General features: G+C 34.8%; 2 protein-coding genes across 5 annotated transcripts in view; one reads left to right on the top strand and one right to left on the bottom strand.

Moving 5' to 3' along the window:
- Spn (protein phosphatase 1 regulatory subunit spinophilin) overlaps positions 1–18,796 on the top strand; it is a 141,198-nt gene that overhangs the window by 64,984 nt on the left and 57,418 nt on the right. The gene's annotated exons all lie outside the window — the stretch shown is intronic.
- LOC148312694 (uncharacterized) lies at positions 5,551–18,457 on the bottom strand. Its single transcript, XM_088275507.1, has 8 exons — positions 18,215–18,457; positions 16,609–16,686; positions 15,005–15,122; positions 14,717–14,793; positions 13,745–13,930; positions 12,992–13,163; positions 10,707–10,789; positions 5,551–6,096 (listed from the first exon to the last, which is right to left on the bottom strand). Exons 1-8 carry the CDS (start codon positions 18,399–18,401, stop codon positions 5,912–5,914), a joined length of 1,086 nt encoding a protein of 361 aa, XP_088131633.1. The 5' UTR covers positions 18,402–18,457; the 3' UTR covers positions 5,551–5,911.

The following is an 18,796-nucleotide window of genomic DNA, read 5'->3' as shown; positions in this document are numbered from 1 at the left end:
AATCAAACACAGATTTTTTGAGTCTACTAAGTTGTATTTTAGTACCAAAAAACACATAAAAAATTATATTGTGACAATTGTTTCGCCTTGTTAGGGCATTATCAAACGAATGTGAAGATCAAATGGACTACGGTCCTTATGTAGCTACACAATTCTAAGTGACAGTTTTAACGCGTGCAGCGATAATTTATGGGAGACAACAGTAGCTAATGGGGGATGTAGGTATGTACCCTTATATTTGTTTTCTGGGAAAGGAAGAATTTATTGACATGGGCATATTTTAGAGATTTGAATACAATTGTTGGTAATATTATTTTTAAGAATTTTTATATGTAGATGTAATTATTAGTTTATCAATAACGCATCATGTAAACTAGTACGTGATTTAAACAATAATACGATCTCTATACATTGACATTTTCCACTGGCAAAAATATCAAGTCAGTTTCGTCTTGGGCGTGCGATATAAATAAAAATGTCGTGACTAGTAATATTTGTGGAATGTAAAATGTTTATGGAAAATAGCCACATTTTCACGCACTTCCGTAATTGGACCTTTCCGTGGTAGGAGGAATGATGAGAAATGTCTCCATATTTTAGGCATAAGTGCCGGCATTTACGGGCCTATATGGAAAATTGAAACGGCACAGAAATTTTAACGGCACCCGTGGGTATTTTTTTAACCCTAGATTACTAAACTATCCTACGAGCGACGCTGTTACTAAACATTCGTAAAAAATACGACATAGAAATAAAACGGGAATAAATAAGACAATCAATGACTTTTATTATTTTAGAATAGTAACATTCTTTTTGTTTAAGAGATGTAATAATGAAAAATAAAAAGGTACATTAGGAAGGCACTGTAAGGCCAGGGCTGCAGGAATGACGCGAACATTGTTGCGTTTAGGAATCGTCAATTTGCCGTCGACGTTAAAAAAGTGATTTTTACGATAGTTGAGTATTCTAGGGTCACATGTTTACATGTAGTTTTCGCTTCACTTATTCGATGCCCAATACTGAAATTCACTAAAAAAAATTTTTTGTAATTTTCATAAAAACGTAAAATTCCTGGCCAATCACTGAAAAGTAATTTATTGAAACCAATCACACAATTACTTAATTTTTGTCATATCGCTCACTCCTTTCAACAACGTCATATATCAAAAATCGTCAATTTTCAGTTGTGCATGTTTTCGGAATGCCCATAAAATGTACTATATCCCAGCAAAAGGGGCATATTTTTAACTTAATATTTACCCGCAACAGGGCAAAAAGTGTTGTTTTTGCATTTTGAAGAAAACGTATTGTTTAATTATTTTTTTAAATATACTAAATATTTTTCAAATGGAGAAAAAATATTCAGGTTTTACCTAAAAAGATCTGTTGCACAGTAAAAACTTCAAGAAAAATCTTTTTTTTTTAAATATGTCGTTGTTGAAAGGAGTGAGCGAAATGTATGTTAATAATATTGTTACTATTACGTTCTCAGAAGAAGTAAAAGTGGATAAAGATATTGAGAGAAGGGTGAATGTAGATAATAGATTAAATAATGCTTTGAACATAGTGATCCAGAGGAAGCCAAACTGGCGTTACAATTACATTACATTACAACAGAGTGCTGGTACCGATATTGGTAAAAAATACTTGGCAAGACCAGATCAATCAGAACCTAGAATCTGGTGGTGTCCAGAGTCTACGTAATCGACGGGTATCTATGACTAGATGTATGTACGTGAAGTAAGCTAGATGTCAGGACAAAAGAGTGTGGCGTTCCATCCTCTCTGCCTACCCCTGCGGTGAAACGGTCTGGTGATAGTATTATACGTAGTATCACAATTCCTAATAGAATGACGACATTTCAGGGTTCCGATAACCATTATTAATCCCGCCAGTATTAATACGAGGCAGCCACCGGTTAGTGATTTACTAGACGTTGATGAAGCACAATAGCTACAATTAATTATTATAGTTTTCCTGGCCCGGATATCATTCTCGATCGCCATTATTTATCTGAGCAGTGTCGGCGTCGGTGAAAGCGCGCTTTTACTGATTAGCTTCGGTAACATACTCAAATTGTGCCATACTTATATGTATGGCGGATACCCAAGAATATCACGTTCTTATTTAGATTTCAAACGACAAAATTCGGTGAATTTCTTACGTTCACCCACGTACCTATGGATTTTTTCTGACCGATATTTTACCCCAATGGTACTTTGATAGGATATTACGTTAAATTCTCTTCACCGTTTTATTCTTCATTACTGAGGGTTGTGACCCTTGTAGAAGTAATGACTCTTCTCCAGTTATTCCTTGACTGCGCTGCACGTAGCGCTCCAACCACCGAGGTGCCTGCGCTGCTGCCTTAACTTGATCGGTCCATCGTGTAGGGATCTTCCTCTCCCTCTCTTCCCCTGCAGGCTACCGATCACAACCAGTCGTTCCAGGCTATCTTCATTGCCATCGCAACTTTTATGTACTTTAAACTTATGTACATAATATTATTTATTTTTTATTGTTAGTGTCTGAACTTGAAACATCTATCGTTCTTTTTTTAGAAAGGGACTTTTTAAAATGTAAATTCCCATATATTCTCTGGACGCGTATGGCAGTCAAACGCGCTATCCGCTACACCAAGGAGGTAGACAAGTATATTTTGTATATTAAAAGCATTGATAACTTTATGGTATGGTAATAAAACACTCTCCCCATCATCCATTGTTTACATTGTGTAATACCACTTTTATATACACTTATTTGTGACCTTTATATGTCCGCTTCCGTAGTGTAATGATCAGCAGGCTCGGCTACCGTTCTGGAGGTCCCGGGTTCGATTCCCAGGGGGGGTCAAATAAATATAAGTGTTTTTTTTTTACTCTAATATTTATTCAAAATTACCCTGGACTGGTACCTGAAGCGGAGGGCTGATCACCTTTCCTTCGTGATCAAGATAACACTGTGCTTATATAATGCAGTGCCCTTTGTACCATTGGGGTGCGGATAAGGGTTTGATTGAATTGATTATTTGTGCCTACCGGTTTCGGAAAATTATTCCATCGTCAAGTCATTAAAATAAAATTATTACGATTTGACATTTGTATAAAACACGACAAATGAATCATAAAGGTATACAAGTATATCTTCTCAGCCAGAATATTATTTATCTTAATACTGTAAACGTATTTTTTATTTTCATATGAGTTGTGCTCAATGCCTTCTGCGTGACCGATCGTTAAATTGCGATGAAATCGTTTTTTGGTTAAGCCCCATTTTGTCGATTATTTACGATTGAAATAGTAATGATTGTATCTATGCACGTAATTTGATAATTTATTTACAGTTTTTGGTCGTTCAATTTTTTTCGCAATAAATATATCAATAAATATATTTTTTCCTCATCTCAACATAGATGAAGAAGAATATGGAAGTCTGCGTATTTACAGGGCTTAAAACTTGTCATAGGCTGGTTAAGTGATCACTTTACACACGTGTGACATTCACCATTCATTCTTCCCACGATTGACAACCACACTACTCAAATTTTGGAACTCATGCGTATATGATCAGTCTCATGACGTTCCATGATCGAGTTCACAACAGCCATGCATGATTGTATTTAGAAAGCTTTTTTAGCGGGGACCCTTTAATTTGTATCCGAGATCCGTATCCGGATTATTTTACATACTGGGAAACGCCTGAAAACCTGTTAAAATGTAAAAATACAATCTAAAAAATTAACCACTTATAAAATTTCCTCTGATAATGCGGTACTTATCTCAACGTTATAGGGGGTTTTACTGTATTTTACTGTATTTGTAAATGTCAAGTTTATGAATCTAAGAACGTATGTTGTTTTTTGCTTGGTAGAGCCATCCTCCCTGCAGACAATCCTCTAAAATAGAGGGTTTATGGGTTGTCCCTTCGATAATCGTTTTAATGGTTAATATTTATGATGAATACTTATGTATCGTTATTAATAATAATTTATATGCAAATTAAGAAGATCATGCTTGTGCCGTATAGTCCCATGTGGGAGTAGTTTTATATTAAATAATTTTACCTTTAGATTGTAATGGCGTACGGCTGTTCAAACTTAAAACACAGTAAGGGACATTTTTTTGTAGTATGTTTTTTTTTTTGCATTTTTGCATTAAGTAGAATCTACTTACAACATTTTGAGTGTGTCCAAATACTTGTTCACAAAATCTGGATTATCTCCAAAAAAAAAAAAAAAAGAATCTACTTAGTCCAAAAATGCAAAAAAAACGTACTACAAAAAAATGTCCCTTACTGTGTTTTGAGTTTGGACAGCCGCGTAGGTGTTAACAAGACAGTAGTAAATATAATAATTGTGTCAAAAAAGTTAGGTTAGAAAATCCAAACAGTGACCATTGTCGGAACTACAAAACGTCGTAAATACTCGTATTATTCAATTCAATACGATTTTTACAGAAAACAAGCACACATTAATAAAAAAGTATACTGGTATTACATATCGTCAACTTTGGATATGGGCGATCGGATCCAAAAACATTTTTTTTAAAGAGAAGTATTTGCGTTTTTATTATTTACACAAATATTTCAATTTTATTCTATTTCTGTAAGCCTAAGCGGCTCATTATTAAAAATCGGTGTCAAATTGTGTCACAGTGGGTTCGAACCGAGAAACTCTGACTCAAGAATCTGCTAGCCACGGGACCACAACCCGGCACATAGTTAAATAACAACTTTTAAAAAGGTTTAAAATGTGGTGGTACAGGCGCATGTTGGGGATTCATTGGTCGGAAAATGTAGGGAACAACGAGGTTTTAAGCAGGGCTGGGTAGTCTAAATGCTCACTGAATAAAGTAACACAGTGGGCCAAATAGATAGGCCATAATATAAGACATCCAGACCTGCTTCTTACGATGCGGAAGGTATGTGTGAAGGCACAAACTACAGAGGAAACCGCCTAACCTTTTGACAGTGCGGAGTACGGATCCAACAGTGTAGGACAGAAGGCTAAAGAATAAGAAGCGATAGAAGGTCAATTATGGCGTTGAATAAAATATAAAAGAAGTCTTATTTCAGTGTAATGTATTTTTATTTATAGATTAGGTGTAGAACTCCATTTTAATTTATATATTAAAAGTTAAAATCAAACCCGTTTTTTTGGTCTACTAAATTTAATTTAAAAAAAACATGAAATCTTTTGTGACGATAGTTTCGCATAATTATGGCATTTTCAAACGACTGTCGTTTGACAATACCATAACAAGGCGAACCAATTGTCGCAAAAAAAGTGTTTTTTTAACAATAAAATGTGTAGGTCCTAATCAAAAAGTTACATTTCCAATATTGCACGAAAAATCCTTTAAATGCAAATCTGCTCTTTTTACTGTAATTTATCGAAATCTTAATTAAAGTTGCGACAAAACGTGACCAATCCTGTGTCAAACCAATATGGAATCTATTTTTAATTAATGTTTAACTTAGTAAATACCACTATTTCTTAAAATCTACTTTGACACGTGTTTCGATGCATTCCGCATCATTTTCAAACACCGGAATGCATCGAAACACGTGTCACAGTAGATTTTAAGAAATAGTGGTATTTACTAATTAAAACATTAATTAAAAATGGATAGATTTTACCACAAAGTGACTGCCGAATCAATTAATGAGAATATGAAATCATTAAATCGCACCAAAACGTAACAATTTTACGAGCTATAATTCACGATTACTTAAAATCATTTATAATGGAAATATAACGATTCGGTGAGGACCTCCACAAATACAACTTAGTAGACTCAATAAATCAGTGTTTGATTTAACATTTAATATATAAATTAATGTATTTTTGTTTGTTTATTGAATTGATCAAGAGTAAGTATATATTATAATAAGATATTGAATAGTCGTCTCGCTACCAGGCGCCGCAGTCCAGCTCCTCTCCCAGCGGCTTGACGTCCGTGGTCGCGAACCCGTCGCTGTCCACGCAGTACAGCCGGCCGTCTATCTGCTGCGAGGCCAGGTAGTTCCCGTTGCCCTTGCACGTCTGGGACATGACCATGCCCACCTCCTCGAAGTACTTGGTGTCTCGGGCGCAATCTGCGAACATCACCATTATTCTTACATTTTGAGTGTGTCCAAATACTTGTTCACAAAATCTGGATTATCTCCAATTACAGGAGTTATTTTCATATTATTTTTTGACATCTCATCAAAGATGAAGAATATGGAAGTCTGGGCATTTACGGGGCTTACGACCGTCATAGGCTGGTTTAAGTGATCACTTTACACACGTGTAACATTCACCAATTCTACCCATTATTGACAACCACACTACTCAAATTCTTGGAAGTTCTATATATATGAACCAATTTAGAAACCTTGTTCATGAATCACTAGAACTTCACTAGAGACATCTATTGGTGAGATGTAAAGAAGCTTTTTATCAAGCAGAAACTCTTATGTTAGTATGTGAGAAACTCTTATGTTAGTATGTGAGAAACTCTTATGTTAGTATGTGAGAGTTTCTGCTTAATAAAAAGCTTCTTTACATCTCACCAATAGATGTCTCTAGTGAAGTTCTAGTGATTCATGAACAAGGTTTCTAAATTGGTTCATATATATAGAACTTCCAAGAATTTGAGTAGTGTGGTTGTCAATAATGGGTAGAATTGGTGAATGTTACACGTGTGTAAAGTGATCACTTAAACCAGCCTATGACGGTCGTAAGCCCCGTAAATGCCCAGACTTCCATATTCTTCATCTTTGATGAGATGTCAAAAAATAATATACCATTATTCTTCATTAAAAATAACGAAACCGAATAGAGGCGTTTGAAATGGGTCTCTATCGCAAGATCCTGCGAGTTTCATGGCGTGATCGGGTCACCAACCTAGAGGTCCTCCGACGTATAAATACCAATAAGGAACTCCTACCAACCATCAAGCAGAGAAAGCTGATGTATTTCGGACACGTCATGACAAATGAAAAATATCGTCTTCTCCACCTAATCATACAAGGAAAGATTGAGGGGCGAAGCACTCAAGGACGCCGAAGGACATCATGGCTGAAAAACCTACGACAATGGTTTGGCAGAAGCACCAAATCTCTGTCCCGAGCTGCAGCATCAAAAGTGAAGATAGCCATGATGATCGCCGATCTTCGTTAGAAGTGGCACAGAAAGAAGAAGAAGAAAAATGACTCTAAACTAACCGTCACGCCGCTTCCCCCTGCATAGGTTTTCCGTTTCATACCCTTATCCGCACTCCAATGGTCCATAGGCCAATTATCTTACACAATACACATACTTATTTAGTTCTTCTTCAAACCCTTATCCGCACCCCAATGGTGCATAGGCCAATTATCTTACACAATTCGCATATTTAGTTCTTCTTCAAACCCTTATCCGCACCCCAATGGTGCATAGGGCACTGCATCATATAAACGCAGTGTTATCTTGATCGTTAACACATGAAGGAAAGGCGATCAGCCCTCCGCTTCAGGTAACAGTCCAGGGTAATATTGAATAAATATTCGAGCGAAAAAAACACTTATATTATTGTATATTAAGCCATATCCGCTCCCTAGGTGGAGCACATGGAGTCCACAAACGGTCTCCAGGCTTTTCTGTCGGCTGCCAGCTCCCTTGCATCCTCCCAAGTCAGATCCGCGTCCCGAAGTTCTGACGAGAACTGCCGACGAATTGTCAGAAAAAAATACTTACTAAAAACGGTAGCCGAGCGTGCTGACCATTACACTGCGGAGGCGGACAACGGGGTAGGCAGAGATAATAGAACGCCACACCAATCTGTCTTTGCACACAATCTTCCCCTCTTCCACATTTATGTGTATATCTTCTAATACATAAACGCCGATTATTCCGACCCCTGACCTGAACGCTTTCGCGTATTTGAAATACTTTATCATGCCAAGTTTTCTTCGGTTTTTCTCTGCTTCTATTACCAACTACATTCGTCTCATAAATTTGTTTTACCGTTCTTTCCAAATTAAGAAGGGTGTGTTGCGATGGTTGGGGCATGCGGAACGTATGAACGTTCCACATGTCCAAATAATCTCAACACAACTTTATTAATTTTATCGATAACGCTCATCTCAGCCTTGCATTTTTTCCTTATATCACCATTCGAACTTCTATCATACAACATTTTGGTGCACAATTTGAGTACAAGAATTCTAGAATTATTCTTATTTTCAACCACAATAAGTTTTTACTTATCGTCGTTGAAAATTTCGTTGAGCATGATGAAACGGGGTGCGTTTAAAATTATTTTCAATATTAGTGTGAATCGGCCTTAATTCTTTTTTATGGATTTTTCGTTAGAAATATTATGTGGATTTCTAAACACGGATATTAGTGACATATCAAATTAAATAGGCAGAAATGTTATTTTAATGACTTGTCAATTTACTGTGTAAATTGAGATCGTTCAATTATCTTGTGTTTATTTTTCAATGCGTTGTATCGTTCAATAATATTTGTATTGTATAATAACGTATGTGGCTAGTACTTTAGAAGATGAGACCACATTTCTTCTATATAATTTTATCTTAAATGTGTTTCGTGCGAAAATTTTTTTTGGATGTTGGAATGTAAATAAATAAATATAATATGTACAGGGTGGCGCAAAATTAATCACCATATCGGAAGATGTTATAATTTTAGCAAATGGCGTCGTACGTCAATCATATTTAACATTTGTGAATTAGACATCTGCAGTTTACAAAACGATTCAAGGTGGCGCAAAATTAATCATCCAATTTGTTTTTTTTTTTAATTACTTTTTTACTAAATAAAAAAAATGATAAGTGATGAGAATCTTTATTTGGACCTTTACAATTTTTTTCTGTTAAGTGGAAAAGATGATATCCGTCAAGTGGCTGCCGCCAGTGTTGATACACTTTTGTGCCCGTTTTATAAATCGGTTTGTACACTGCAGCTAGCTGTTTAATTTACAAATCGCTCACTCCTTTCAAGAACGTCATAAATCAAAAATCGTAAATTTTTAGTTGTGCATGTTTTCGGTATGTCCAGAAAAAGTACTATATCCCAGCAAAAGAGGCATATTTTTAACTTAATGTTTACCCGCTACAGGGCAGAAAGTATTGTTTTTGCATTTTGAAGAAAAGGTATTGTTTAATTATTTTTTTAAATGTACTAAATATTTTTCAAATGGAGAAAAAACCTTCAGGTTTTATCTAAAAAGATCTGTTGCACAGTTAAAAGTTAAATTAGTGGCTTGATATTTATTTTTAATACATTGTATTATATTTTTAAACTTTCAAAACGTTCTCCTGAAATATCAAGTTTTTTGATTTATGACGTTCTTGAAAGGAGTGAGCGAAATGTCAAATATGATATGGCGCCATTTGCAAAAATTATTACATTTTCTGATTGGGTGATTAATTTTGCGCTACCCTGTATAACAATAACCGGTAATCTCTATTCTAGAGGCTCAATACTTGACTCGTTTGATAGTTCATTATTACTTCCAAAAAAAACATCGATAATGTCGTTCATTTATAGAAACTTGATTAACTAGCTCGTCCAGAAGTCAATCAAGCGTCGTTAATTTTCTCGATCGATCGCAAGGCGACTGATGGAAAATTTACCCCTAAGCCCTGAAACATAGTCCTCCCTGATTGGCTATTTAAAGTACTCTCACAAATATCCACTTTCATACACACACCGTCATAAAAATTGTTGCCATTTTTACATTTTTTCCGACTAATTACAGTCCGCCTCCGTAGTGTAATGGTCAGCACGCTCGGCTACCGTTCTGGAGGTCCCGGGTTCGATTCCCAAGGGGGGTAAAATAAATATTAGTGATTTTTTCACTGTCATATTTATTCAATATTACCCTGGACTGGTACCTGAAGCGGAGGGCTGATCACCTTTCCTTCATGTGTAAACGATCAAGATAACACTTCGTTTATATGACGCAGTGCCCTATGCACCACTGGGGTGCGGGTAAGGGTTTTATTATTATTATTATTACTTCATTACAGTAGAAAAAATACTGAACGACTATTTAATGATTTTTTGACATCTCAACATAGATAAAGAAGTAAATGGAAGTCTAGCTATTTACAGGGCTTATGACCTGTCATAGGCTGGTTAACTAGCCTATTACAGATCATAAGCCTTGTTAAAAAACAGACTTCCAAATTTCCCTTTATCTTTGTTGAGATATCAAAAAATATATAAAAATAAGTCCCAAGTGGAGAAAACCCAGATTTGTGAACAAGTATTTAGACACACTCAACATGTTGTGACTATTTAATTATTTAACCACATAGAATGGATTTTAACGTCTTCTTTAGGAATATTCAATCGGTACATAATATTTGTTCAATTAGAACAAAGTTTTATTTCATTATTATTATTATGTGTGCACTCTACTTTCGTTTTACTGTTATCGATAATAACTAAATGCTATTAACATTTCACTATGTATGGTATTTTAAAATTAAAATTGCAGAAATTTTTATTTGGATAATTCATGAAAATATACGAGAGTCGAAATTTTGGAATTAAATAATTAAACTCTTGTCTCTGATTAGAATAAATCGCTTAAATTGTCCGTTTCCAGCTTATTTCATTCATCAAAAAATATTTGTATGGGTTCTGTGATGTTCAATACTCTTTTTGGCATAGTATAATATTATCTCTGAAACAGTCGAATACTTACTACAATTCACAGTACTCAGTGAAGCTCCTGCCTCAGATTGCCACGGTCCTATGCGAGATCCATCCCGCCAAGAGCAGTATGCACTGCAATAAAGAAAAAGATTTACATCATGTGATTCAAACTAATTTCATTGATTTATTCGACAGTCAGTTTATTGTATAATCTATCCATTTGTTTTACTTAGTAAATACCACTATTTCTTAAAATCTATCGTGACACGTGTTTCGATGCATTCCAACAACAATAACGTAGAAATCCTAAAAATATTTTTTACGAAAAGTCATAAATTGCTAAATTTTTAAACAATATAAGTAAATAAAAATAAAAATACTAATAAACCTATAATTAACAATATGACAATGACTAAAGCATCCCCACTATTATCTGTGTTCCAACTGATAAAAAAAGATTAAAATAACGAACAGCTCCCATCCCCTGTTCTACCTTCAACGTCCCAATGATCAACTATAAAATTAGGACTTAGCTTAACGTACGGTGTTTGAAAATGATGTGAAATGCATCGAAATACGTGTCACAATAGATTTCAAGAAATAGTGGTATTTACTAAGTAAAACATCAATAAAAAATTAATCAAACAACTGTATTTAGTAGATGAAAGCTTTGTCATCAGTATCTTTTTTCACTATTGATGATTTTCGATTACAACGTACTCTACTTGTAAAGGGTTTCTTGTGGTGTTTTTCAGTGAAAAGCCATGCGATTTGTTGACACACGAGGGTTTCGCATTTTTACTGTAGGTTAGTGCTTATCTATGGCATCGGAAGCTAGACTCTCACCCAAGGTACCTCAAAGAATATCGAAACATTCGAAATGTGGATCTATATAAAAATGCTCAAAATATCATGAGTTGAGAGAGTTCGAAACGAATATCTTTTAAGATGTCCGGTAAAAGAAAGAGATGTTATAGACATTATGAAGAAAAGAAGGCTAGAGTACTTTGGCCATGTTATGAGGAGAGAGAAATACGAAGTAATACGTATTATACTTTTACTACTGTATAAAGTGGGCGAGTAATTGCAGTATAGAAAGAAGGTGTATATCCTGGCTAAACATGAAAGAATGGTACCGCTTTAGCACTAAGTCGCTGTTTAGAGCGACTGTGGACAAAGTAAACAATGCTGCGATGATTGCCAACCTTTGGTGTGGCACAATAAGAAGAATAAGATGAACCCATATCATGTTTTTGTTTCTCATGAGAAATTTCACACTCGTCTTTATGCCTACTTCTCGATAATTTGCATTAAAACATACCCTTTTCCTATGTGAATATTATTACTGGCATTATTATTTGATGCCTTGCGTACAACGCGAATATGATTTTGCAAACATTTAGTGGGTTGCTGACTTTTGAAATTCACAGGTCGTGAATTTAGACCGTAGTGAAACAAGACAATGGTCTCGAACAATGACACGCGATCTTCTTTAGAGTAGGTTGCCATCATTAGACATTAATCCAATTATGGACATTCATAATTACAGAACTAAAATGATGTTCTCAGCCATTTAAAATCGTTCTTGCTTTTGAATATATTGATGCTATTTAACGGTGGAAGCCAACATTTATATAAGTTTTTTTTTTAAATAAATAATTATTAGAGCTTGTGCATTCATCGTTGAAATAATCATTACAGACATATTGTTTTTTTAATGCTTGATGAAATTTAAAGGTGTCTCAACTTGATATGAAATATGTATCGTTCTTCCCTTTGTATGAAAGATGGGAGTCTGAGCATCCCAGGGCTAACGACCTAGCATTTGGCTGGCTTAAGCGATCACTTTATACACTTTTGTGACATTCACCACTCTGCCCATGATTGAACATCCATATTGCATCCATATATGGCTTATGGGGCTTATGTCGATAGCAGACAAAAAATTCACGTGATGATATATTCTACGTAGTACCTACGTAGATCTCGCGCCACCGTCTGATTGTGATTTTTACCAAAAACAATATTTTGAGACATTTAACGATTTGAAATTATAAAAAATAATAAAAAAATCCTCAGTATTGTTTTGTAATATTACAAAAATATGGAGTAAGAAGCTCTTATAATACTAAAGTTATCGAATTAAAATTCAGAAATGGGGGAAGTTCAATCACCCTTTTAAATCCGACTATGTTATATTGATATCTCTATCCGAAGAGTGAATAATCCAGTGTCTGGTATAATAAAATAATATTAATATGATCGGTGAAATGTTTTAACTGAGAACTGAGATGTTTGCGGACGTGTTGGAAACAATCTCTGCTTTATACTCACACGCCATTTTCTATTTGGTACGAGCCGTAAGTGCCGTCGTAGTCGCAGTTCGGCGAGGATAAGGTGACTTGCGAGACGCCATGGATTGCCAATTTGTTCTTCAATACGGCTATTGCGTACGATTTGCTTTCACACTTGCGCAGGTACTGCGAACCCAGCTTCTCCTCCTCGTCTGTGGGAAACATTTGCATAAATTGACGTCATTTTACTATCACGATATTTATCAAGCAAATTAATGTCCAATATTACGTACTCAAGGGTGAGATCTCAAATGTTCAAATTCAGAACGCCCCTGGCCGCGCTCGGGGTCAGATGTGTTTCCCGTGCACAATGTTTTTTTTTTAATACATTTAAATTTGATTTTTTTAATATGTACTCGATAAATACTTTTATAATTGTTTTTAACCTCCTTGCCTTTCGATTATTTTTTTTTCAAAACGATAAACTTTTTACGAAGGAAAACTAATTTTTTCAATACAAAATCGGTGTTTGAAGTAAAAAATTCAGTTGCGTCAAATGTTACCTGGGTTTAAATAAAATTATGTTGCGATTTATCTAATAAACAATATGCTAATAAACAATAAATATGCACAGATAATGCTGGTCTCAACCTTGTATTCTTTCCTTATATCACAATTCGAACATCTATCGTACATCGTTTTTCCGCACATTTGTCTGAGAGATCGCATTTCGACTGCTTCAATTTACTTTCATCTTCATTTTGCCCAAATCCACGCTCCACGTAATACTTACAACAAGGCAGTTGCGTTACCAGGTCCTCAGAGACCACGAGGGAGACGGGATCGCCCGTCTTGGGTTCAGCGCACCAGCACAGGCCCTTGTCGCACTGCAAGGGCTCGTAGTTGCCGTCTTGTGCGCAATGCAAGATCACATCCGTGCGACCCATCGCCTCGAGATCGGAACGGCGGCGGCTGCAAGCTACGCAAATACATTTTATGTTGATACTGTATAGTTTGTATTTTAAATACAGTGGAACTCTCATAACGATTATAATTCGTTCCAGAATCTTACTCGTTAAGCGAAAAAAATTGTTTTCACTGGCGCGGAAATCCCGGATCACTAATTAATGTCGTGAAAAGGGGACTTGCCCTTTCTCTGTAACTTTTTCACCTTTATTTTCTCGTTATGCGAATTACTCGTTATGAGAGGTTCCACTGTATATCGGTTCAAATGTTCAGCTGGAGTGTCCCTTAGAGACAAAATAAAGAGTTGACGCATTCGTTGAAGCCTGGGTGTAGCTCAATAGTAAGGTAGAGGACATAAATTATAAGGTAGAGGAATGGCAATTGAGATGGTAAGGACGCAGAGAACCTGAACATATTTAAACTAGGCGATCGCCATGGATCTTCCTCGCAAGGCGTCTAGAGGAAGACTAAAAAAATCATGGATGCTACAGAAAGATAACATGATTCAATGGCATGACCTAGGTGACGTTGTAGATAAAAGGACCTACAACATGAGGACGAGCAGTTTACAAAGACGATTAATTGGGAAGGAGCCAGAAAAAGAAGAAGGTTCATGGTCATGACTTTCCCTGGAATATTATTTTCAGACGAGCTAGAAAAATTTAGCCTTAAAATAATCCGTATATTTTTACCTTAAATTGTCCAATTTTTAAAAGAAGTCTTAGTAAAAGATGTATGACAAAAGAAATATTTCTATGAAAATACTACGTTGCGATGACCTTTAAAGGAGTTTTCTTACCGCACGTCATGTTCTTGGCTTCTTTTGTCCAGGCCATTCCAAATATCCTTTGTCCTTTCGCATTTGAACAAAAGCACCTGTAAAAAAATATAAACAGGGCGATGTGTATCGTTTATTACAGTACAATAATTCCACAAAATCTCGCATATAATGTGCTGTAGGAACTATCTACAGTATGGATATTTTCGTGCAGCTTTGAGTTCAAAGAAATATGTAGTCGACATTGAATTTAGTGTCATTTTGAATCGTGTAGATGCAACTATACAGATATGTGAGAATCTTCATTACCTTCCGACTATTTTGTCTCCTTTACACTGGACCGCCTTGTATGTCCCATCATCGTTGCAACTCGGAATGTATATCGGTTTATCGTCATCAGGGAGATGTTGTACGTGGTCACAAGACTCTAGAAACATATTAAATATATTATTGTGCCAGGTTGTAGTCCCGTGGTTAGTGTCGCGGGAAACCGAGAAACTCAGAGTCACAGTTTCTCGGTTCGAACCCACTCTACCACAATTTGATACCTATTTCTTACGATGAGCCGCTTAGGCTCACAGAAATAGTATGAAATTGAAGTATTTTTTTTAATAATAAAAACAAATAAGTATTTATCTTTTTTTTAATAAAAAAAATTAACTAAATATTTTTTCAATATTTTATTGGTATCTCAACATAGATAAGGAGAGTATCGAAGTCTGAGCATTTACAGTGCTTATGACCAGACATAAGCTGATTTATGTGATCACTTTATACACGTGTTACATTCACCATTCTACCAATGATTGAAGCTATATTTATGCTACAATTGAACCTTTTTACATGCTACTTCACCATCTACGGTTATGTAAGGTCAGTTAACTTTGTTAATAATTTTTTTTTTATTAGCAAAGACGTTCATTAAAAGATTCAGTCCAGGGTATTATTAAAGAAATAGATAATAAATAAATAAAAGACCATTATAATATAAATAAATAATATTATCAATTAATATTATAATATTCTATAGTATATAGTATTTTTATGATAATAATATAATTTATCGTTCTTATTATTTTTTGACATCTCACCAAAGATGAAGAAGAATATGGAAATCTGGGCATTTACGGGACTGACAACCGTCATAGGCTGGTTGAAGAGATCACTTTACACACGTGTAACATTCACCCATTCTACCCATTATTGACAACCACACTACTGAAATTCTTGGAAGTTCTATATACTTATATGTGATCTAATTTTGAAACTACAAGAATCACTAGAATTTTCACTCGTGACATCTATTGGTCGCTATTGAAAATTCTTCGTCTCACCAATAAGATGTCACTAGTGAAAATTCTAGTGATTCTTGTACAATGTTTCAAAATTGGATCATTTATATAGAACTTTCAAGAATTTCAGTTAGTTCTATATATATGAACCAATTTAGAAACATTGTTTTTGAATCACTAGAAATTCACTAGAGACATCTGTTGGTGAGATGAAAAGAAGCTTTTTATTGAGCAGAAACTCATATTCGTATGTGAAGTCCGAATCCTGGATATTAATCACACACATGAGAAACGCCAGAAAATATCGTTTTCATTTTTATTATTTTAGCTTATAATTTGATCAGTTAATTTATTTACAACATATTGAGTGTGTCCTACTTGTTCACAAATCTATAGATTTGTGAGCAAGTATTTGGACACACTCAAAATGTTGTAATTTATCGTTAACACATGAAGGAAAGGTGATCATCCCTTCGCTTCAGGTTCCAGTCCGGGGTAATTTTGAATAAATAAATTAATATAAAAATACATTAACATCATAATATAGTATAATATACATATTATAATAATAAAATTCATGTAATAATATAATGTAGTGTTAATATACTAAAGATTATGTACCTGTATCTATTGCGCAAAACCGATTTACGCACTTGAGTCCGGGCGCGCAGGGGGTGCTGACGCAGGCAGCATTTAACCCTGGAAATGTTCGAAGTTGGCAAATCACGCTTCGTACCGAGACCAGATGACAAACTCTCCTTCCACTATACTCGAAATTTAGAGGCAACTATTTGTAACAAATATTTTATTTATTATTTCGGCATTCACTTTCTTGTGAGACATGATGAAATTATAAACGGAAATACACTTGTTTTTTTTCCACTTGAGTTATATTTATTTAATTATAACGACTAGTTTCGGAAGTTTATATCTAAACCTGAAGATGGAAGCATAGCTTCCGAAACTTGTCGTTTTAATTAAATAAATATAACTCATATAAATTAAACAAGTGTTGTTTCTTTATAATTAGTAACGAAACTAAATGCGTTCACTTTTTCGTGACATTTTCTACAAGTGACCCGTGACGCATATATTGACAGTATGCGGGAGTACAATAATTGATTTCCGACGTTTTCTGGGGATTGAATTATTTTTACATTTAAAAAAATCACTAAATGTATGTATTTATGAAGATAGAAATTATGTAAAAATAATTTTTAAATTAAAAAAAAACTGAAGGTTTTATTTTATGGCAAAATTACATACAAGTATCCACAGATGTCATTGCTATACAAGTTACATCATACCAACTGACCGACGGACTTCGACGTTCATTAAAGTCGATACTCCTTCGAGGAAAATTCGCACCGACTTTCATTTACGTCCATACTCCCGGAAAAGTTAAGCCGAATATCCACTACGTTAGCGAACATGTAGCGCTACACGCATCGGCAGCAGTTCCAATATTTGTTCCTGCAACAACCGCGAAAATGCGGGAACCGTACGCTCAAAGCGTGAGAATATATTCGCTAATAGCGATTGCGAAACGCTACTTATTTGCGAATGTAGTGGATACGCGGCCTTAGCTCGTCTCTTTATGATTCATAAATATTTTTTAATGACGCAAATTCAGAAGTAGGTATTTTCTGCGACCGTAACTAAGTAAGAATCCCTAAAACTGCCCCCCAAAAATATAGAAATTCATTGGTATACTACATTATTCACACATTTTAATTTAGGTCAAAAGGTACACCCTAGCAGAATATTGCACCCAATACCAAAAATGTATTATAGATTTGGCGTAAAATTTTATTTTAATTTATACATACATTTATTTGTTAATATCAAACACTGATTTTTTGAGTTTGCTAAATTGTATTTTATTGTGAAAAAATACATAAAAATTATATTTGTGGCCATTGTTTTTCCTTGTTATCGCATTTTCAAACGAAAGATTCGTGACTTGTTAACTACGTGAATGTTCGAATGTTTAATGACATTCGTTTGAAGATGCCATGACAAGACGAAACAATTGTCACAAATATAATTTTTATGTGTTTTTAACAATAAAATACAATTAGTAATCTCAAAAAATCAGTGTTTGATTTTAACATTTAATATAAATACCAAAAATGTTCATAAAAAACAAGTGCCTAATAAATTTGTCGATTTTCCTCCTAATCCTTTTGAACATTTAATGACAAACGTTGGTATTATTTTATTATACCCGATCGCCTTTGGCATCCTGGACAGCAGCTCGATACTGTGGAGTTTTGCACGACGTAAAATCCGGAGGCACAGTCACTTTTGTCGTAGTCTGTCAAACAGTCGTCCGCCAATAAACATTCTCCAATAACGAGGGATAGATTTGCCATTAGCCCCAGGCCAATAGCCAAGACCCATGTCGATTTCATTTTGAATTTACGTTTTATGTTGCGTTTCTTTCGTATGTTGGTACACTTAATATTAAAAACTCACTGACATGCATACTGATCGAAATATCACTTGATATCAATTCGCTTATCTTCTAAAATGATAAGATTTCTGAAGGAATTCATACCGCAATCGTAAGTGGTAATATGATTGTTTTATATATTATTTATTTTTATCTATAATAATACATATTGACACGTACATATGTATGTGGGTAAAATGGATATAAAAGATTTTTTGTCTAGTATATTTTACAAATAATATTGTATGGTTTGATGATAACTCGTCTTATCTTTTTTAAGCACACCTCACTTCATTAAAACCTTATTTACCTACTTCGTTATCAGTTTGTATTCGTAGCATGTTACAATTCGCA

Source organism: Brachycentrus maculatus, unplaced genomic scaffold (genome assembly GCF_059751285.1).
Source record: "Brachycentrus maculatus isolate JH-2025_06_01 unplaced genomic scaffold, ASM5975128v1 h1tg000036l, whole genome shotgun sequence".
NCBI classification, from domain to species: Eukaryota; Metazoa; Arthropoda; class Insecta; order Trichoptera; family Brachycentridae; genus Brachycentrus; species Brachycentrus maculatus.
The sequence above is the reverse complement of the archived record's forward strand: the minus strand, read 5'-3'. Positions and strand labels throughout refer to the sequence as shown.